Source organism: Lingula anatina, chromosome 6 (genome assembly GCF_051362555.1).
Source record: "Lingula anatina isolate TDL-2025a chromosome 6, LinAna3.0, whole genome shotgun sequence".
Taxonomy (NCBI): domain Eukaryota; kingdom Metazoa; phylum Brachiopoda; class Lingulata; order Lingulida; family Lingulidae; genus Lingula; species Lingula anatina.
Window position 1 is genome coordinate 19,054,969 of NC_141772.1, and position 22,207 is coordinate 19,077,175.

Sequence of the window (22,207 nt, forward strand, 5' to 3'; positions counted from 1 at the left end):
ACGTTTATAAACATAACTGGTTATGCGAGTGTCGTGTGCTGCGTAGGAACAAAGAATCGATGTTGGCGGGCCGAGTTCCCGCCAGCTGTCCATTCATTATGCTTCCCGCGTGGCTTGCTCTTATCTGATTGGCCGACACGTCACTATCATCATGGAGAAAACGAAGGAATTCGTGATTGGGCGGATCCTTTGTGTCCATGGCTGTGATTGGTGAAAATCTTTGGACGCATGCCAGCACGCTTGGAATGTCATTGTACCTGCTGGCCTGCCGCAGCACACAGCAACCAGACGGAAACTGCTTCCGCCAAAGAGTTCTTCAGTCTGGCTTCAAAAAGCAAACTGATATAAATTCAAAAAATCAAAACACGACCTCCGAATAATACCTTGACATGAGAAAAATGGAAAAAGGTTAGTTTGCGATTTCTTTGCGCTTTTTGTACGTTTTGTAAGAAGGCTGGCCGGGGGCCAGCTTAGGTCACGCAGTCTAGCGTAGGAATCTTAGCGGGTTTGCCAGTAACAATGCAGCTCAACGTACGTATAGTAGTGTAGTTCAAATCTTCACATCAAAATATTGGAGTTAGTCGCGAGGACGACAGCTCTGTGGATTACCGTCTTTGTTATCCTATCTCCATACAGTATAAGGATAATACAGCATGTTGGGTAGGAAGCACAATATATTAGGAGTATTTTCTCCGCATCATGGAAATCATCATACGGATAAGGAATCTAAAGTTGGTGAGTAAAATTTTATTTGAAGTCGATTTCGTAACATCGAGTAGTATTCAATCTGGTTAGATCAAGTGGCTCATTGTGCCTTTGTATGTTACAGGAAAAGAGAGAGAGACCTTTGAGAAGTCATACACAGTTGGACCAGTTTTAGGAAGTGGAGGTTTTGGAACAGTGTACGCTGGAACAAGGAGAAAAGACGGATTACCTGTAAGTTTTCACACCATAATGAATTGCTATTTCGTGCACGTGCCCCATTATTATTATACAGGGTAAAAATCGATTTCGTTGCTACAACTTGAAGAAACATGCGCTTATCAGTATTCTTTCTGTTTGATTTTAGGTGGCAATCAAACACGTCTTGAGGCAGAAAGTTACAGAATGGGGACAGGTAAATAGCATTTTCATTGATTTTTCTATGGTGAGAAGTACTCAGACTGCGATTTTGGCACGCGGCCAACTGGCTCGCGACGCGGAAGAGATACCATTTCCAACTTCTCTATTCGGCTTACAGCGAAAACAGTTCGATTTTCGGAAATAGTAGGAGATATGAAAGCGATAGAAATATATTGGGAAATTTGCGTCATGTTACTTACTCTTTGTTTATCTTGAGTGCTAAGGTAGTTTCCCGCCATGAGAAAGGCCTTTGTTGGAAAGTAAATAAACAAACAACAAACGCGCAATGAAAGTTTGAACGAGAATTCTGGTTCTTTGTTAGGCGGGAACTACGATGAATTTCTTTCGTAACGGAAAGAGTCGAGAGGCTCGTGGGAAACTGTTGATATTGAGAGCGGCTAGGTCATTTGAGGATTATAGCGTATAACCATGACTTAATTTACATACAAAATACCTCGCGTGCCGTCTCAGTGGGGAGGTTGTGAAAGTAAGGCGCAGTTAAATTTTTCGAAAGTATAAAAAAGTCTTTTAAACACGAATAACACAATTTATGTTGCTCTCGTTTATTTGGGAGTGGAAATGGCTTACTGCTTATTATAAGTAGCACCGCCCCTAAATTCGCTAACTCACGCCGCGGTGACTTGCAGGCACATTCTTTCACTCTAGTGTGACTCATTCCGCATACCAAATATTTCTTTTACGTTTGAGAGATGAATTGTAAATTTCTCTTCCTTGTCCCGGCTTTGAGGGTGTGTGCCTTGATTCGAAGAATGAATTGAAGTAAATAAAAGGACTGAATGTGAAACGGCGTCCGGGATCACTTTTTCGTGGAACTCCTTAATTTCCTCGTGGTTTCGGTTATCTGCCATATGTCGAGCCGTGTGTAAATAAGTGATATCTGTTAACATTGTCACAAGACTAAATTTACTATGATAGTGCGAAGTACCCGTTATTTGCACAAGAGTGGACTTTATACCTTATATGAACGTTAGAATACTGCACTTGTTCACTCCCCGCTGGCTTAGGCATAATCTTAGTGCAAAAAAACTGAAACATTGTGAATAAAAAAGTAAAACGATTTATCTTTTTACTATTGTACTGCAAAGTTACAATTTTTCTTTTATCTCTTCCAGCTAAATGGACAATTATTACCCATGGAAATCTGTTTAATGAGGAAAGTTTCACATATACCAGGAGTTGTAAGACTAATAGAATATTATGAAAGGACAGATAGTTTTATCATTATTATGGAAAGGCCAGAGCCTGTTAAAGACTTGTTTGACTACATCACAGAAAAAGGTGCTCTTAGCGAAGAACTAAGCAAAGACTTCATGAGACAAGTTGTGGAGACTGTGATAAACGTACACAAAGCTGGAGTAGTTCACAGAGACATTAAGGATGAGAATATTTTAGTAGATCTCAGGACTGGGCAGCTGAAGCTCATAGACTTTGGCTCTGGTGCCATTCTCAAGGATACCGTGTACATTGATTTTGATGGTGAGTACTGCTTACTTTTCTCAGCAATTAACAAAAATTAAAACATCTAGAGCAGAAATCTTGTCGTATTTGAACAGGATGTGAGGGTTAGAGTTGGGGGAGGATTACTGGGATGGGCTTGATACAACATGCAATGAATGATTATAATAGCAGTCTATATTTGCCACCCTGAGCTTCAGAGCTAACTTGACACTAACCTCTTCACTGTAGCCTATCTTCATCGTGTCAAGTAACCTCTGACCAGATTCGATTGCCTCCGCCGCCCGCCAATCAAATTTAAAAGCCCGCACTCAATGACTCATTAAACGATCTAGCCAATGAACGCGAACGAGTCAAAGCGCGCTTTGTTCAAATCCGGACCAATCAAAGATAAGGCTGAATATTAGGGACTTGCCGTAACCTGTGGGCAGCACGCAAATAACATCGTCTCTCAGTAGATAATGATGCAGGGCCTCAAACTGCTAGACCCTATGGTTTCAATTCCGATTTACTCATATTTTGCAAAGAATCAAGAGATAACTTAACACATTCTTTTTCGTAGTCACTCGCCTTGCTTTCTTTGTGTACGGTAATACACTCGGAACTACTCGGATGTTTCCGCACTCGACAATAACTATGTTGTTAGTATGGAGCTTGCGGAATCAGCCGAGGATTGCCGATTGACGATCAACCAATCAGCGTTTTCACCAAACTTTGGTGAAAAATTTTGAAACATGGATTTGATTGGCTTATATAAACTAGGTCAAACTATTTTCGTCAGAGGTTACTTGACACGATGGAGATAGGCTACAGTGAAAAGGTTAGTGTCAAGTTAGCTCTGAAGCTCAGGGTGATATTTGCCTGCAGGCCTATGGCTTTTCAGGACACAATTAAAGCACTAGTCTCATTCATGCTATGATAGATGGCAGTTAGGGAAAAAAATCAATACATCGCGAGTTCATCTTGAGGCCGCGGCATTTTTTTCCTCTGCATGCTGTATTAAAAATCTCCCCTGACATCTGGTGCATTGAATACAAATTATTCGAGGGTAGGGGGTTGTCTAGGATATGCCATTAACTAGCTGGGTTGTATTTCAATCCACACAGTAGTAAAACTACAAATTGAAGTAGACTAGAAATTTTATTGTCCATATAAGGAAAGTTGGAATTTTTTAAAGGGGTGGGGCAAGTGCCCAGTACGCTAGGAAGAGTGCATTTTGGTTACATGCGAGCTTTTAATGTGAAAGTGATGAATCTTGTCCTGCCAGCTGTTAGTAAAGGACTATCAGGTTCAACTCCTCCACAGCTGCTGGCTGGCAGACATAATATATAGTGCTTCCCTAGCCTAAAATGGAAGGCCGCATAGCCTTAGCCAGGTATTTTGGTATGCCCCACAGAGCAGCTGCAGTATCTAGTTACATCCATTACTCGACCTGAAACCAATACATTTGAAGGATGTGGGGGTCTCAATAATTTTTCTTTTATCGAAGCTTCTTTATTGAAAGCAACTATAAGTATACACAGGTTTTTTATTTTGACTAAAAAAGAAAAAATTTTCATGGTGGTGAGGATAGTTATGTGAGTCAATTGCTGTGAGAGGATCGGCTCTAGTTGAAATGCCATTTGGTGCTCTAATTATGAATCTCCCCTCCCACCCAGGAATGAACAGTCAGGAATTTCGCTTAGTACACCTTCACCAAAAATTCCACTCCTACAAATGTTTAGATAGCACAGGCTAGTGTTGAATAGGGCATAAAGCCCCCCTTTGTGTAACCAGAACCAGGCTAGCTATCAGTTTGGGTTGAATTTTCTAACACAAAAGGGACAAAGAGGCCACATGGTAATTGCAGACTCAATGAGTGGACTCTGGGTTTGGCTGTTGTGATGGGCTGAGAATGTCCCGCCCTGACTTACTCTCTTTCCTGGACATGTTAGTTTGTTGATATGTGCTGTAGTCACAACTCGCAAGTCGGTGCTGCCTCTTCTTTTATCCGCTCAGTTGACTTAGGCTCTACTTAATGTCGCCCCCTTGTGTCAATAAAAAGATCTCTTGGTGTTAGGTATTTGGGGAATGTTGAAGAGGGTGAGAAGTCTGCTCTGTTGGAGATCAAGGTATTCCCGCCAAAATAAGAGGAGTACTAGTGTCTGAAGAAAAAGGGAGGGTGTAGGGTTTCACACTTGGCCCATCCAAGGGCAACGACCCAAGGAGAGTAAAGTGCATTAGAATATTTCTCAGACAGTCAGTGTGTATATATATGAAAAAAAAAAAATATTGGCATTTTCTTTGCTACCATGATAATAGTGTCATTTTGTTGACTTTAATAAATCCTGGCAAATTTTTTTTAAGTGGAGCAACTTAAAATGACTTGCAAGCATTCGATTTAATTTCATTGGCACTTGGACTTGTAAGTAGGTTAGACGAGGTGAGCATGCATGGAGAGCGTGCACATAAGGACGCCCACACGCAGCAGTTAAAACCCCACAACAGACTGAACTTAATATGCTGCTTTAATGGCCCTATGGTTTTTACACAGACGGGAGCTAATAATGCAGTAAAATAGTAACAGGCAGCCTATACTATTAAGGTTGCCTATAGTCTGGGATTGATTTTTTTTCCCCCTACAAAATGATTGCAAGCTGTAGGCTAGAGCAGGTCCCATGTGATTGTCAAAGCTTGGCTGGGACTAAAAAAGAGTGGAGGCGTTAAAGCACAGTATGTGATGGATTATTAAACTGATGAAATATCAACATGCGGGCCAAGCACTGTTAGTTTAGCAATAACTTCAATATGCTACAGTATGGGATTGTATGAGACATGGAATATATATATATATATATATATATATATATATATATATGATTGCTTCAAATAAAAAAGTTCAAATGTCTTAGCAGTGGTTGAAATCCATTCATTGCATGTTGTGGCATGGCCTGTTTCTTCAGTGCTATTTAAAGTTTGGATAGCATGGCTGGATTTCAAGGGGATTGTAGCTGTGCCTTATCAAATAAATCGTGGCCTAAAGGGGGAAAGTATAACAAGATCTTGGCTTTATCGTTTCTCCAAATAGCATCAGTGGTGCCAGAAATAGAATTTTAATAAAGTTATCGTGGGACAGAAATAGCAGAAAAGTAGCAGTTGATTAAACTTTGGGAAGATAAGGAGTTGTCCGTAAGGTGGGCCAGTTCACAGGCAGTGGTGTCTGACGGTGATATTTGTTTTATCTTTTCAGGGACACGCGTGTACAGCCCCCCTGAGTGGATCCGCTGCCACAGATATCATGGGCGTTCTGCGACTGTCTGGTCACTGGGTATACTGCTCTTTGACATGGTCTGCGGCGATATCCCATTCCAAGAAGACGACCAAATCGCCAAGGCCGAACTGACTTTCAAGGGTCGCTTGTCATCAGGTATGTATTTGAATCTTGTCATGGCTGTTGTAGTTATTTCTTTTCTTAAGGAGGTCATTATTGGGATCTTGTTTTGTTATGTTGGGCATACCACCTTGTTAGTTGTTGTTATTGTTGGCAGGCGGTTGTTGTTGACTTGCTGCTTGGTGACCAACTTGTCAACAACCATCTGGTATTGGTTTGGATGTACTTGCTTCTAATGTTTACAAACATCAATCAGGTGCTAAGAGGGGGAAAGGGGGGGGATCACACACCTGTAAACACCTGTAACCAAGACAAGACTTAAGAGATTGTGAACCTATTTTTTGACTGATTGAAGGTTTAATAATTGATGAACAATTCCCATTGAGATTTAGAAGTCTATTAAGCAGTGGGCAGTGTGCCAAAATCAATAAAAAGTTCAGTCGCTTTCTCTTATGGCATTATTCCAACTGCGATCTCTCTCCACGAGTATATTCTAGTAGTATTGATTTCTGTGCAGGCAGTTGGTAAAGGGGGAAGTAATAAGTAATCCACTTAACAGTTTCTTGTCTTCTTTCTTCCAGATGTTAAAGATCTCATCCGTAGATGTCTGTCCATTCGTCCATGTGATCGGCCATCTCTAGAAGAAATTCTGTCCCATCCGTGGCTAGCACAATCAGAGAGTGACTCTATTGACAAACTGTCCTCATCAGTTGAATCGACAGGCTCTCTGGGTACCCCCATTCCACAGCCCATCCAGGTGGACCAGTCCTCGGACGGGTCATCTCTGTCCAGCCAGGGGAGTGTATGACCGCTGTCAGGCCTTGCATCAGCGTGCAGAATCCTGTTTTAACAACATGTTGACAGCCGAGAGGACTTGTGCAATATATATTCCTCCTTGTGGACATATGCAATGATCAATGCAGTGTGAGAGAGAAAGAGACATGTGTTTGTATATTTATGACGTTGTCCTGAAACTCTCCCGGAGGCACAGGTAGAACCGCTCTTGCCTCCATTCCAGAGAGACCTCTGTTTTACAATGTGAACTATCCCAAGTCTCACCAGTTGTGACGACAAAGCTCTCCCATGAGATGCGCAAATGAGAACATTTTACTTGAATCCATCATAACAGAATGACATGAAAAGTACTGTTTTCACTTGCTCAATTTGCTCACGATCTTCGGTGCTACTATAATATTAACACGCTAGCACGCGTGCGTCTTGTGTGTGTGTGTGTGTGCACAGTTGTTTGTCAACGACGTCGTCAGTAATCTGGAGACTAAAACAGCAATGTCAGTCAATGCAAACTGTACAATAGTTAATTCTTGTGTTTTACCAATTCACTGGGTTTGTTACAAGTTTTCCTGTTTCTTATGTGGAGTAAAAGAACCTATTATTGTCATCTGATACTTTCTTAATGTCACTGGAGGGAACTTTGCCCATGGAATTATTTATTTTATCAAAATTCATTCATCGTCATATTAATTGCATACCTTCCATGGACAGAGCTCTCCCAGTTTTTATTTTCATCAAGCAAAAGTGAGGGAGTTTGTTTTGTCGTTTACCTGTTGTGAGACCTTAATTTATTAAATGTGTCAAAATTTATGTTAAGATAATTTATTGATATATGTTTATTTGTCAAACCTAAAAGGGAGACGAGACAACATTGTCAAGCACTCATTCTCCCAATTGATTGGCCAAAGTGATTTTAATGGTAAACGTCTATGTAAAATTGTAATGTGAAGGTCAGACACATGCTGTAGAAATGCTTACTATGTTATTTATTGTCGGGACTGAGTAATTTAAGTTAGTTAAACAAGTTGCAAAGTAGTTATTGGATTTAGTGTTTTTTGTAGATAGAACTTTTTATGGAGTTGACTTGTAGTTTGACTTTCAATTAGTTCAGAGACATCTAGTCAGTGTAATGTCAACAATGTGGACTAACGTGTATATAAGAGAAGACACTATTTTTTTAGTAAAACAGATGAAAAAATGACATCCAAAATTAAGGAAATAAAATATGTTGAAAAATAATTCTAAACCGTGTGGACATTTTCTTTCTCTCGTGCAATTAAATGAGACCAATTTGTGATAAGAGTTGTAAAATTCTAACGAGGCAGGCAATCTTGTTTTACAATGAATCTCGTGTCAAACAAGTTACAACTGATTGTTTTCACACCTGATTGAAATCATACGGCAGCACAGATGTACTACAGTGATTACAAAAAAAAAAAAAAAAAAGAAAAGTCGGTCATTGATGACCAAGCCCTTCCTGTCTGTCCCAAGGTGACAGTTGGTCCGCAGTCAACTAGCCGCGAGCAGCATGGAGTTCTGGGACAGCCAGCTAATTATCACAGTTTCAATGTCCTCAAGAGTCCCTGCATATCATAAACATAAAACTTTGGTGTGGGATGCTGCTGCTTCCGTAGCTTTCAGGCACAGGGCAAAGTTTTATGCATATTTAAGTTTGCTCGGGAATGTTGACAAATAAGAATGTTACTACTGGGCCGTGTGTGTGATATCGTGTCAATGAAATGTTGGCTTTTATGTGTTTAGAGACGCCACAAGTTATGTGGCTCTGAAACAGAATCACTCCCCGTTGTCGGTTCACGCATTGTTTACAACATGGAAATGGTCTGGTTTTGTGTAAGGCACAACAGAAGGGGAATTCCAAAAATCAGTGGTGCTAGACTAAAAACGTACCACTGCTAACATGTTATATGTATGATAAGGATCAAGGTTTGTGTCATGTGGGGTATAAGCACAAGCAAATGATATCAATCAGAAATTTGAAAGAAACATATTTTGGATCACAATCTAAAAACGTAAGTTTTAATTTTTTTTAAGATTTGAAACAGCACCTTAATGAGAGGAATCTGATGCCACATCTCTGCCTCTAATAATCTAATCTAATCTAATAACGCCTCCAATGTTTGAGTTGGGTTTGAAAACAAGAGAAAGTGGTGAAGTTTCGTGTTGAAAACATACCAGTAATGAATGCATTTAGACTGTAATGAATGACTGTCCACTTGAGATTAAGGTGGAGATGAGATCCCACCTAACTTTAACTTAGTAATTCAAAGACTTGAATGAATGAATAATCAAAACGGGCGGACTTCATTTAGCAGTTCACGTCAACACAGAAACATGAATGTGAATGACCAGTATTGTCTAGTAGCTGAGCAACGCCTTCCGTTACAAAAGGTCCATTATGTAAGTTTAGCCATGCAGCCAGGAAGCACAGTGTCCGCTGTTTGCAACTATTCCTACCTGCATATACTGTTGTGGATTTCTTCTGGGACAGATGAGATTTGTAATCATGAAGACCAAATTTAGACTCAGTTTAGAGTCTTTTTTATCAGAGAGGTCAAAAGTTGGTGTGTTTTATTCTCAAGATTGAGAAGTTAAAGTGTTTGCTCGTGACTTAGCAGGAATCGTGATGACGAGGTAACTTGGTTCAGTTTTCACTGTGACGTCAGGAGGGGTTTTAATAGCTAGCACTGTCACGCCAGTCGCTAAGCAGCCAAGCCTTAACTTTGCTTAAGGGGATTATTCAATGGAGGGATTAACTAAGTCAACTCGTACTTTGGGTTTGTGTAAGTCAAAAACTAGGGTAGACTGCTTACATATCCCTTCTATAACACTTATATAACCAGATGTACTTGAAATACTAGTCTTCACTCACACATAATTGGGATTGTGCATATATACGTGTATATATAACCAAATGAACTTGAAATAGTTTTCTTTACTCACTCGTAAATGGAACTGCTCATTATAATAATACGAAGAAGCACATAAAATAAGAATCAAAAATATTTTTGGTTTTAATTATAGAAAATGTTTTAAAAAAGGAATAATATATTGTTTGAAGTAAGCTCTTTTCAATCCATGTACTGTATTTTCCACAGTACTGTAGAGAAAGAAAAAGTAAAATATGAAAAATTTTCATTACAGTGATGGACTTTTGCATAACAGTTACATGCACTTCTCATTTATGCCTTGAGGTTCAATGCAAGATATTCAGAAGAATATTCATGGATGAGTAGTTCATGCCTCAAATCCATGACTGCTCATAAAATAAAAATAATTTGTTCAAACTTTGGGAAGTAAACATTTAATTACAGTCCCCCTTTCCTGCCAAACAACAACTCAACTCCACAATTCATTTCTGCTCACATAGGCCTGACAGCCTCAGATTTTTCAGAGGTGAAAAAAGTAGAAAATATTTGTTTATTAAAACTGTACAACTCAGCTATGGGCTTATAACCACAATGCTTGTGCCTTGTCTGGTTTCCTATTTTAAGAGACCTAATTAGGATAAACGGATATGGCCTTGAAAAGATGCGCCAGCATAGTTGTCTGACTGTTTTTATTATTGTCACTGTTTCACATCAGAGTATACACATTCAGAAAACAAATCTGTTTGTTTCATATGCTGGATGCCATTGACAAGTTGAACATGTGATGTCTAGTTTTTTTTTATTTTTCATATATATCACATTCATACACTCAGTAGAAACGTATTGTATTATATCAACAGATAATTTAAATTCAAAAGTCAGTCTAACCTGCATCATTTAGCCTTACTGGGTCTTCTTGAAGCAACTAGGTTTAAGAAGATGTAAGGCATCAAATACTTCCAATTTAATGTCATATAATTCATTTCAATATCACAAATAATATTTCTGCACGTTACCCAACTTTTCAATTGCCATTCAAGTGAAAGTAATGATAGAATTACAAAATAAGTACAAGTCTGGGTTCATCAGGGACCCTTGGTCCTATTTTACAGACGGCGCACCTCCCTCCCTGCACACTGAATGAAACACAAGAGGAGTGGACACAAAAGTGGACTCATTGCCCCTGCCGAGACAGAATGACCATTTATTTCTTACTGCTCTTTATGCCCTATTGTATGTTAAAATTCCAGGTATGCATTTAGGTAGAACAAAGCAGCCACTAAGAGATAGGGAGGAGGTCTTGATATTGGCTTGCAAAGAGCAATTAGGCAGATATAGGCTGTGTGAGTGAAGTCATTTTCCCAAGCTAAACGCTCTGTATCATACAACAGAGTGAAGCGTAACTCTTAAGACATTACTCCCTTGTAAATGTTCCTCTATTGTTCTCCTTAATGCCTTGCATACCGCCATCCTCAAAATCCTTTGTCCAGTAACTTTGCACCAACTGAATTTTCCAATCCCGTCACCTCTTACACAACTTCACAATACATTACACAAAGGGGGAAATCAAACATCCACACCCTGTATTTGTCAGACTTTCAAGCTGGTTATCACAACACTGATTTGCTTTGAATTTCGGCGGGTTCTTTTGCAATGGGTGGCCCCATGCCTAACTGGACCAAGAGATATTTTCACTCGCGACAAGTGGAAAGCCTTTGATCTCTTGTGGCCTGACTTGATGTTGTGTGACACCCTGTAATTTAAAGAAAACACCCAGACACTTGACATTGGGGCTTCTTACATGATTCTAGACTTTCGGAAGCCAGTGGTTTTTATTTTTTCCATAACAGTGATAAATGTTCTTTTCGAAGATGTGCAGACAGGTAAAAACAACAAAGGGGGGAAAAAGCAATTTGAGGATTTTATTATCTTAAACATGACTAAAAGATAAAGAAAATGAAAACAGAATTTTCATTTACCATTGCAGACATGTTAAATAACAGTAATAAAAAAGAATGTGAGGAATATTTGGGTTGAAAACAAGAGTTAAATGTTCTTTTAACATTGTAGGATTTTCATTACTTCAGCAATATAAAGAAACTAAAGAAATATTGTAAACATCATACATAAAGATCTATTTATGACAAAACACATTATTCATTTTTCTGCATCTTTATTTACTGACAGTCTGATACATTGGATAGTATGCTTTTGTGAATAATGGCACAAATAACATGTTGAAAAATACAAATGAACAATATTCACAGATAACACCATTTTGTGTAAACTACCACATTTGTATCAAACAGTAAAGCTGAACAGCAAATTAAATTAATCTCCCCCCCCCCCCAAAAAAAAAAAATAAATAAAAAGGTGCACCTTTTCAAAACATAGGGCTTACTTCAAAGCTGCATGCAGTCTTGCTTTTATAGCTTACTAGTGACCACCTCTGTAAAATTCTGTGTGCCTATTTACACTTGGAAATGATAGTTCTAATACAGACCTGCTGATAAATGTCAGATGCTCGTATTTTCCAATTCTACATATTTTATTACAAACTATGCACTTCACTGTATCACGGGCCTTAATTTTTATTGGACATATCTTGTCACTTGTTCTATTTAAACAGAAGCCATCTACTTTCAGGCATGAAGCAAACAAAATTTTCAGACCATTTGAAAATCCACTTTCGAAAACTACAAGTCTTTTTTTTTTATTTTTATTTATTTATTTATTTTTTTTTTGGGGGGGGGGGGGGAGGGGCTGATGATTAATTCATGTTGTTCAAAATAATAGAGTAATTCCTGTGTACATTTCTGTACTTTTCCGTATTTCCGGGAGAACTGTTACAGTAAATTGTCTGTTCAATTACTGATCTACCCTTGAAATTTATTACGCTGCAGTTTTGGCCTTGAATACAAGGTCACCTGACAACAAACAACATGATCATAATATTCTGATAAAAGTTTGTCTGTTATTCATAATGACAAAATTTAAAACTGTTTAATTTCTACACAATAAGCTGAAAGTGTTGGGATGAAGGCTCTCCGGTACGCGTTCAGCTTATTGAGTAGAAATTGAGGTGTTTTAAATTTTATCACTATGATCATGATACGCCACCATAAAAACCAATACCTTATGAATGAAGTAATTAACTGTGGTATCACAGCATTGCTAACAAATACCATTCTCAGGATGATTAAGATGTATTTTTTATCATGTTACCAATGATTGTGTTACCTTGATAATTGTAGAACTCAATAATCACAATATGCAAAATATACATGTAGATGCATAGGGTCGACAATTTCCCAGTAATATTACAGCACTGACACGGGTTATAGATAGATTTGCCAACTGGGGTGTGTGTGTGTGTATGTATGCGTGCATGTGTGTGTGTGTGTGTGTGTGTATGTATGTGTAGGGGGTTGCAACTATTTCCAATGCCGTAATTTGTGTAATGTAATTTGCTGTATCACATATTAGTAATGAGAACATTGAGATTCTCTGCATAATTGAGATCAACCTAAAACAAATCATATCTGAAGTGCTCTAGACATAACAAGCACAACTGCATGCATAAGTTGAAGAACAAAAAAGGCTAACAGATGTTCAAAATGTTAGACAAGTTTATACAGTTAACAGTTTTGACACAAAATGCTGCATTTGAAGTAACATGTGTGTGGGTTCTAGATGCATATTTTGCACTATATTGTCGAGGTAAAAAAATAAAAAGTAAAAAAGAAGAAAAATTTTAAAATCATCAAAACTGCCAAAAGGGACGTGAAAAAGGACCTGTTCACACTGCTGGACTTCTTTGGACCTGGATCGATTAATGATGGCATCCTTGGATGTCAACAGAGACCCATATGCTGCAAAGCACCCCTACAGCTTCTCTGACTTCTATATCCAATATGCAGCAATCTGGTCCTCTGTTGATTCAAATGGGGCAGTTTGGACTCTTTCCGTTCTCAGTTGGTCTTATCACGTGAACAGTGAACACGGCCATAAATGTAAAAACAAGCCACAAACTGCTGAGGTCGCAGCCCGTGATTACTTGCGTTGCCACATATGTTGTGGAGAAATAATAATAATAACAGAAAAAAATGAGAGCTGCACAGCTGAGCTGTCTGGGCTGAGTTACAGATGGTCGTGTTGTCATTATTATCTGGGAATCTTCTACATCTGTTGGATTTCGTACAAAATACAACATAGAAAAAAAAAGCAATTCATTTCTACAGCTTCAGATTGAGATTTGATGCTTTTCACATCAGAGAGGATAGCAGAGAGCTGTCTAACCAAATTAACACACTTATTGTCATAAAAATGCTATTTACTGATTTTAAATTCTATGTTAGTACTGACAGCGAAACTGACCCCCCCTCCCTCCAAGATACATACGTTCCATCCAGCAACAGATTAGTTAAGTTGTTGAAGTGAGACATATTCACAATCATAACTATGAAGAAAATAAACCAAAAGAAAATATTTTTCTTTTTCTTTTTCTCCTTTTTTGTGTCTCAGCAAAGATCTTGTTCTTTTTATTTCCCACTGCTTTATTTCATGCTTAACAATGAATGTAAAACATTATTTATTTTCATGATGTTTAGTTTTTGGAAGCCATTACCAGAAAGCCATGGGAATTGTTCTACCTTCCTCAGCTTGACACACCTGAGGAATCTGTCCATCTTTCAGTCGTGTTCACACACAAATACAGTATAACCTAGACTCAAGACCCATCAGAATTGAACTGAAATTGCTAGAATGCCAGGATTCCTAAGAATAAGCTCATGCCTTGTAAATATCACTATCTAGTGACATCAAATGATGCTGTGCAGTCAACTTTGTTACTAATTTAACCCAGCGAGTAAACGTAACCTGGGTGAACCTCAAATACCAGACTCATAACTTGTACTTTGGCTAACAGCAATGGATCATAACAGTTTATATTGGATAGCAGGCAAAAGAAACAGAAGCAGGAAAAAAATGGAGACTTTATATATAATTCTACAACATTCTTTATTGCTGAACTTTGCAGAACATCTGCCACCTGATTTCCAGTGGGCTGTCAGGTGCCTAATTGGTTCCCAGATCTGTAGCTGCATTTAAATATAGGGCTTGGCCCACACGCCTAGAGTGCTTTGCACTTTTTGCGAGTTGTAAAAAGATGTACGTACTTCTTTACCACACGTACAACAGTCTCAAAAAAGCTCTCAGTTTGGACTTTTGAAACCTCCATTGTCTCAATTCTGAATAAAATTCCCACTTTGGATATTTTCACCCTCTTGGCACGGCCAGGGAGGAGAACTGGTCAGTCTCTCTGAAACATGATGAAAAAAATACCATAAATAACTTGTGCAGATATATTTTCATAAACTTTCACTATTTTCATAATGATTGTCTGACACATTCTTGTAAGGAAAACATATTACTATCCATCAGGAGTGCACGCTGCTGATTCTAATGTCTTTTGAATGTGGAAAATTTCTATTACAACTGTTCATAAACTTTTACATAGAAAATTTGACTGTCTGGGTGGCCCCCCCCCCACCCCTATTAAAAATGATAATATATATCTTTGAAAGTAGTGCAACATATTGTATATAAACAAATATTGTATGCTGTTATGTGAGAAATAGTTAACTTCCAACCCAGACAATTACACAAATATTGTCTGTGGATAAATGCAGTCTGAGCAAATTATACCAATACGCACTCCCTGCGAGGTATCCCTGTCTGTTACTGCAGACTACACGAAAAGTACAACATTAGACATGATTTGCATTACCCTGTGGAATTAGAGATATATGTAGCTAACGCATTATGCAACTTGGCTACAACTCCATGTGGATTTGACATCAACAACATGCCTGGCAATTTAATCTGTTGTTCTGCATAACAGCAATGTCATAAGTGTGAGAGAGGGGAGGAAAGGGGGGGGGGGTGATGGGGAGGGGCAAGTTTCTACAATAGACGAGGCATCGATAAATAGAGATTTTCAAGAGGCTCCAGGTTGAGGTTGGGAGTGGGGGGTGGGGGTGGGGGTGGGGGGTCGCTTAATGCAGGCCTTCACATTTATTCATACAGATAAAGACAAATACATACAGATACAGATAAAGAGAAATGTATGGAAGGATAGACAGAGGAAGGACTGCATAAAGTGACATGTTCTAGGTAGAACAGCCAGCATTATTCACATGTTCAGACAACTTAGATAAAAGGAAGTGTCGCAGGAAGAAATATGAATCTTGCTTATATATTATTCAATGTCATGATGGTTTTCACCTCAAATTCACTTCCTTGAAGTATTTGTTTTGTATATTTATCAGTGACATTGAGGGGGCTGAGATAAATGTGTCGGTAGAAGCTTTGATCCCTTTTAGCTCATATTTAATTCTTGGAAATCAATTTTTATCGTCCAGGAAGCACGTGTATTGGGTTATTGTATTAAGACACATATATAGTCCCATTCACAAACGGCATGTTAATAGAAGGGGAACAGATTACAACAGAGTATTATGACAATCATTAATCTTAATTAAAAGTTTGAACAAAATATATTAATTATGTGTGTATTATGGTATTATTACACATTACCTAAAAAAGAGGATTCTAAAAAGAAATCATATTCACATCAAACAATGTTTTTTTTGTCAAAAGAAAAAGAAAAAAATGAAGAACTTTTTTTACGTATGATATTTACAAAAAGTGAATTGTTCAAAATTTCTGGCACATCTCCAATCCAGGTTCCATGACAGGTTGATTTCAATTCTTGGAATCCGTTACACTGGGAAGGGACACTATGGAATCTGATGCAGTATCCATTTGACCGTGTTTAAAGGGGGTCATAATGAATCATAGCTCAATTTCAATTCTTGGATATCATTTTCGTTGGAATCATTTCTGCACCAAATATCAAATAGGCGGAGTTTGTGCTTTCATTTCCTAGTAATCACTCAGGCAGGATTAAAAATATCACATTAAGGCTTTTCCTTCTCAGAAACATCTTGATTTCATTGGATTTGATAACATGCCAAAGATTCTCAGACAACAATTAATTTGGCCCATTGCCAGCATTAAGTCATCACCAACATGCCTCTAGTTACAGCTGTCTAGTAAACAAAAACAAAAACAAAAAACATTTCTATGGTTGAAAAAGCACTATTAGACATCAAAAGAAGCAATTTTAATTAGATATACTGCCTCAATAGGTAACTTACATGACTGACTCTTCGTACACTCTAAACATTGTATAAGGAACAGTTGGTAGGACCACAATTTTTCAAAGTAGGGGTAGGAGTACAGATGTAAACATTAAAAAAAAATTAGTGTTAAAAAAAGGCTGAGGGTGGGGTTGGGGGGATGGCTTTACTCGCTTGGTTCTTCTGTGAGGCTAAACACTGATAAAAAGTAATAGATGTCAGGCATTTTACCAAACAAACAGGCTTGTTTCCTCACCATTGAAGCCTGAACTTAATTTCTAAAGATAACTAGGATGTGCATATGAAAAATAACCACCCTCCTGGGCAAACTGCATGCCTTCAGGTATAAATGCTGACATTTTACATCATCTCTCAGCAGCGATGATGTAAGCAAGGCGGAGGGGAAAAAAGATACTCTTCTTCAGTAGCATTTACACACACACACAAGAACAGATCAACTTATACCAGTACATATATTGCCTTTAATATGATTACAAAGAAATAAAGAAAAAAGAATATAAAGAAAGAAAAAACACAAGATTTCAAAAAAGCTCCAAACTTGCACCCTCTGAATTAATTACAGTCCACACAGTTCCTTTTATAACTTTAAGACTAGTGTTAATCCACCTTTTTTTTTAACATAAATGGCCTGGGGCCAGTTGGCAAAAGCAGCCGACTGCTGACCTTGCCAAATGACAGCACTATTTTTCCAGCCAGGTGATCAAAACAACACAACAAAACATGCTTTCCTGCATTTTTCTGAATACTTTCTTTAACCAGTGACGTACATCAACTTGGAATGCATTGTGCACCTTTGGCCAAACACAGTCACGTTATACTTTCATTTTTTAATGTAGCTTATTTTGAAGATGATGGAATAGAAATTAAATACAACACTTGTTATACTCCTCTTGGTTGCAAAGAGCATCAACATGCCAATGAATCAGCTGCATTAACCCGACCCTCCCCCTAAAAATAAATAAACAAATAAACATAATAATAATAACAATAACAAAAGCTCACTGTACTATAAGATTCTGAGGTGACGGAGCAGTATTTTTGCCATCCCTCCCAAATAGATCCTCCTTCAATGTCGTAGCACTCCCAAATGTTACCCGACCCTAAGGTGGGGGTTATTTACCACAAGTTGTTTACTGACATCTTCTTTGCAGCATCGTAATACTTTTCAAAACTACCACGTACACATAACTTTCAGAATTAAAAATATTAACCTTGACGAGTTTCTCACACGTAGTTTGGCACTGCGCCAGTCACTTTCTTCCTTAGTAAAAGGGCACTACTTCGCAGATCTTCCCATACTTGGCAATATTTCAACCTACCTTTTTATGCTTGTATGATTATAGAAAACAATCTAGCATAACAGCAAGGACTATCAAATATGCTAGATTACAACAAGAGTGTGGGAACTCGATGCCAAAGTGGCATTGTGTGTGAGCAGATTAAAGAAGCTTTATCACCAATTAAAATGCACTCGCTGCAGTGCTTAATTTAGAAGTTAGTAAAACATTATTTTCTGAATACAGTGTTTAAGTGAGATGTTATTTTCAATAGACAAAACTTGCACTTTATCGCACCTTTTGATGTATAATACCACAGATTAACTAGTCATTGATAACATTCAACTTCTTTCATTTTTAGAAAATTTTGCAATACTATATCCCTGTGCTCCCCTCCAACCACAAAAAAAAAAAAAAAAAAAAAAAAAAATTATAAAAAAAAAAAAATAATAATAAAAATAATACATATATAAAAAGGAGAATAAATAAATCAATATACAGATTAAAACTTCCACTTAAAAAAGATTTATGTATGTTCTAAGAAATGAAAGCTTCAATTAAGCTATCAGCTTTTTGTTCCTATTCACCAACAAATCCCTGCCACCAGCGACTCCTGTACATAGAGCCAACTTCAGAGGCATTTCAGGTAAAATACCAGCACCTATTTAGTACTGTTTTGAAATACAACACCTGCACTGACTGACTTTCATTTCCATATGATAAAATCCCCAGTGTGTCTGTACACAAAATATTGGATATTTTGAGGTAAAGTTCTCAATCCAATGTGGCTAGGATGCCCAGGACTCTCTCACACTAAGAGGGCATTCCCAGAGATTTAGATCGATCTTACTAGATCGACCTAACTCTCTGGGGGTTCACGCTAAATTGCAGTCAGCCGACCGCGCACAGAAGTTAATTACCCCCCTTATAGCTTGTAGTAGGCGGGACAGACATTTAAGCTGGATTGTCTGACAGTAATCTTGTGAGACTCCCCACAGGGATAGATCGATCTAAAATCTATAGGAATGCGCCCTAAAAAATTTAGGTCTATAGATAGCATTGGCCAAGCCAACTAAGGTCCCCATACAAAAATTAGGGCCATGGGGAAGACAAGTTTTTAATTACCATATATTTCCCAGGGTAAATAAAAATTAAATAATAATTATTATCATTACACTAAATCTTGGCCAGCTTAGTTGTAGTTCATTTAGAATCTAAAGAACCACTCATCATACTGTTTTGGTCTATTCAAAAATGAGGCCCACGCCAAAAAATACTCGAAGGTAGGGCACTGTTACAACATTGGCTAATTGTTCCTGAAGTTGCCCAAGATCACTTTGTCAACTCAAGGTCAAATAAAACAACAGGAAGAATACGTGCCGCAGAAGAACTTCAGAGGTAATTGGACGTTTGCAGTTAGATAGTTTTCAAGTGTAGCTAATGTATGTAGGGGATTTTAGAGCACTTTGATTGCATTTTTTAGATAAGTATTACTCTGAAAATTCAAGTGCAGAATGGACAACTGACATCACCCTCTTATACCGTAGATGTACTAGTATTTCAAAAAGGCTGTTGCAAAAAGTGTCGTTTTAAAAATATCAGAGTAGTTACAATTCACAGGCAAAGTGTGGGTTAGTAAATGCCAATTTTGATAAAAAAAAGTTGACATTCACTGAAGAATGACAACAGCCGCATTCATTAATAGAAAACAACAATTTTAAGGTCAACGTAGGCTAGGACTGCTGCATCAAATTTTTGACCAGATGTTTGAATGCGCTATGCAGGATATTGCTTAGTCTAATGACTCTCAGGCAATAACCAATATAACTGATGAAAAACAGGGAAACAAATTTTAAAATCCCCCCCCCCCCCCATTAAAAACAATTAAGGTCAAAAGCAAGGTGATCCCATACAAGGTGATTCATGTTATACTGAGCAGAAAGTAAAAATGTACTTTAGCTGTGGAACACCTAGCTGTTGATCCTGACCTTTGCTAGTGGAACTACAACCTTGCCATCTAGTTGGGGAAAAAAAAAAGCTTGAAAGCGATCTAATACCAAAGCCATTAAATACCAAGTGGCTGACAAGCCATGTCCTCCCACAACCTTATGGAGTGAGGCATTTAATCTAGAGCTAGCTTTCAGCTGCAGTTAGTCTGGAACTGTTAACTAACTCCAAGTAACTGAAAGTTTAAAATGCATTTAAGTCTGGGTCACATTTAGCTTTTTTTTTCTTTTCTTTTTTTTTTTGTAAATCAGAGGACCTTAAGACCATCTGAAGTTCCCCACATGATGTTTTTTTTTTTGCTCAAAATGATGAAAACTGCAGTGTTTAAAAATCCTTCCAAACAAAGGGTTGAGGGGGGGGGGGGAACCTACTGCCACCCCTCCCACTTATTAAAGTCCTGCTGGTTTCTGCCAATCAGCTTCCATTAATCATATTATGGATTAATGAGGCTTTCCACTAGACATAAGTGGTCTTGTCTTGATCATTTCCAGGCACATTACCACAGACTTGGATCTGTCAATATATAGAGTTATTTGCCCTCCCACAACTCGCTCCAATTCCCAAGGTGCACATGGTTTGTATATCAGACCACCTTAGTACTAAGATGTTATCTTTGAAGTGTGTGCTACTGGGCTTACATTGCTGTCTTTCTGGTAATACCATCACCATCCCCAGACTTCAAAAAAAAAAAAAAAAAATCAATCCCTCCTCCTCAAGACAATTTCTATAAAACACATGCTTGAAGATTTAGTCATTTATTGATCATTCTGTTCTTTTCCTTACCATTTGCTCAAACTACAAAAAGCAAAAGTTTTACCCCCCCCCCTCCCCCACACTCAAATTCTCAAGGTGAAATAGTAGACAAGCTCACTGCATCCGAATGCACTGCATTTATACATTCCTTATATGTATTTGCTGACAGGCATGCAGTTGTAATTTTATCAGGCTGCAAAGGTTACCCAAACATTTTTTGAAACTCTTTCCCTAATCCTCCCACCACCTCCCCCACACCTCAAAGGTAAAGCAGTTGCCAAAAAAACATTGATGTATTACATTGAGGAAGCATAAACATATTCTCTATCTCATATGTTACCTACACAGATTTGCTCCCACCCAGCACCCTTTCAACCCATCTGAACCTCAAAGGTGGAATGATAATCCAAGGTGGTTGATATATTGCACTTTACAAGCATAAACATTCCTTATATTTTTAATCCAACAGGTATATCAAGCCCCCCCCCCCCCCCCCCACCAACTCTCCCCTTCCCAAAGCACTCTCAAGTAGAAGCTTACAACAAGTAATGCATTCCATTCAACATGAAAAACTAATCTTGATTCTTTATCAAATATTTACCAATAGTTGATCATACTTTTGGTACTACTTTCAAAGTTGTATCAAATAGCACAAAAAATGAACTATAAAAATGTCTATCAAAACTGAACTTATGCAACATTAAACTGGGACTAATATTCTAAACGGGACTTTTACACTAGAAAAATCAAAAGCAAAAATGGGACATACACATATACTAATGAAGTGAAGTTGCTAAACTGTACTATGGAACGACTTATCTATTAACTTATTTATTTTTTGGAAATTTTAATCTCTCTTCACAATTTTCAACTCATGTTTCTGGTTCATATCAATTTTTTTCATAACAAGGCACTTTAATAGCAGTTGACGTAAACACTTAACTGACAGCATGTAAATGAATAAATGTCACCTCAGAAATCTTAAGACTTTCACAAGCCATCACCTAGGTGAGAATATATCACGTAGAGTGATGTTGTACTTTATTGAAGGTCAAATATTTTTGGTATGCAGCTTTGAAGCCAGAGGGGCGAAATTGGCACATTTCATGTGAATGACTTGCAGTTTAACAATCATGAAACTGCATTTAACATGAATAAACTGCAAGACAGTGAAAATAATAGAGAAAATGTGAAATGCATTCTTCAAGGTTGTCTGACTTGAAAGAAATTCATGTTAAGCCGCGTCTGGTAGATGAGTGGGATTTTAAGCAGGGGTGGGGGTGTTGGGCTGAACATCAT

The 22,207-nt window shown here is 37.9% G+C and overlaps 2 protein-coding genes across 16 annotated transcripts in view; one reads left to right on the forward strand and one right to left on the reverse strand.

The window, feature by feature from the left end:
- The first annotated feature begins 383 nt into the window (after positions 1-383).
- Positions 384-7,999, forward strand: LOC106178395 (serine/threonine-protein kinase pim-3). Of its 2 annotated transcripts, none has more exons than XM_087016238.1 (6): positions 384-408; positions 830-936; positions 1,070-1,117; positions 2,256-2,619; positions 5,828-6,004; positions 6,550-7,999. In XM_087016238.1, exons 1-6 carry the CDS (start codon positions 390-392, stop codon positions 6,774-6,776), a joined length of 942 nt encoding a protein of 313 aa, XP_086872364.1. In that variant the 5' UTR covers positions 384-389; the 3' UTR covers positions 6,777-7,999. The 2 variants fall into 2 exon arrangements, with proteins under 2 accessions (XP_086872364.1, XP_013417004.1); XM_013561550.2 differs by lacking the exon at positions 384-408 and adding an exon at positions 535-735.
- A 3,809-nt stretch (positions 8,000-11,808) lies between these two features.
- Positions 11,809-22,207, reverse strand: part of LOC112042478 (uncharacterized) — a 169,049-nt gene continuing 158,650 nt past the window's right edge. For 10 of the 14 annotated variants that reach the window (XR_015335258.1, XR_015335251.1, XR_015335239.1 and 7 more), the window contains one exon: positions 11,809-14,968. Coding sequence is in view for 1 of the 14 variants with exons in the window: in XM_087016244.1 (XP_086872370.1) it covers positions 14,926-14,968 (43 nt within the window). In the remaining 13 variants the exon portion in view is untranslated. The other 4 variants (XR_015335275.1, XR_015335267.1, XR_001239954.2 and 1 more) reach the window with 4 other exon arrangements.

Coding starts and splice junctions, on each gene's coding strand:
- LOC106178395 (XM_013561550.2), top strand. CDS start 654: ATGTTGGGTAGGAAGCACAATATATTAGGAGTATTTTCTCCGCATCAT. Junction 736..829: donor GGATAAGGAATCTAAAGTTG/GTGAGTAAAATT, acceptor TGTATGTTACAG/GAAAAGAGAGAGAGACCTTT. Junction 937..1,069: donor GGAGAAAAGACGGATTACCT/GTAAGTTTTCAC, acceptor GTTTGATTTTAG/GTGGCAATCAAACACGTCTT.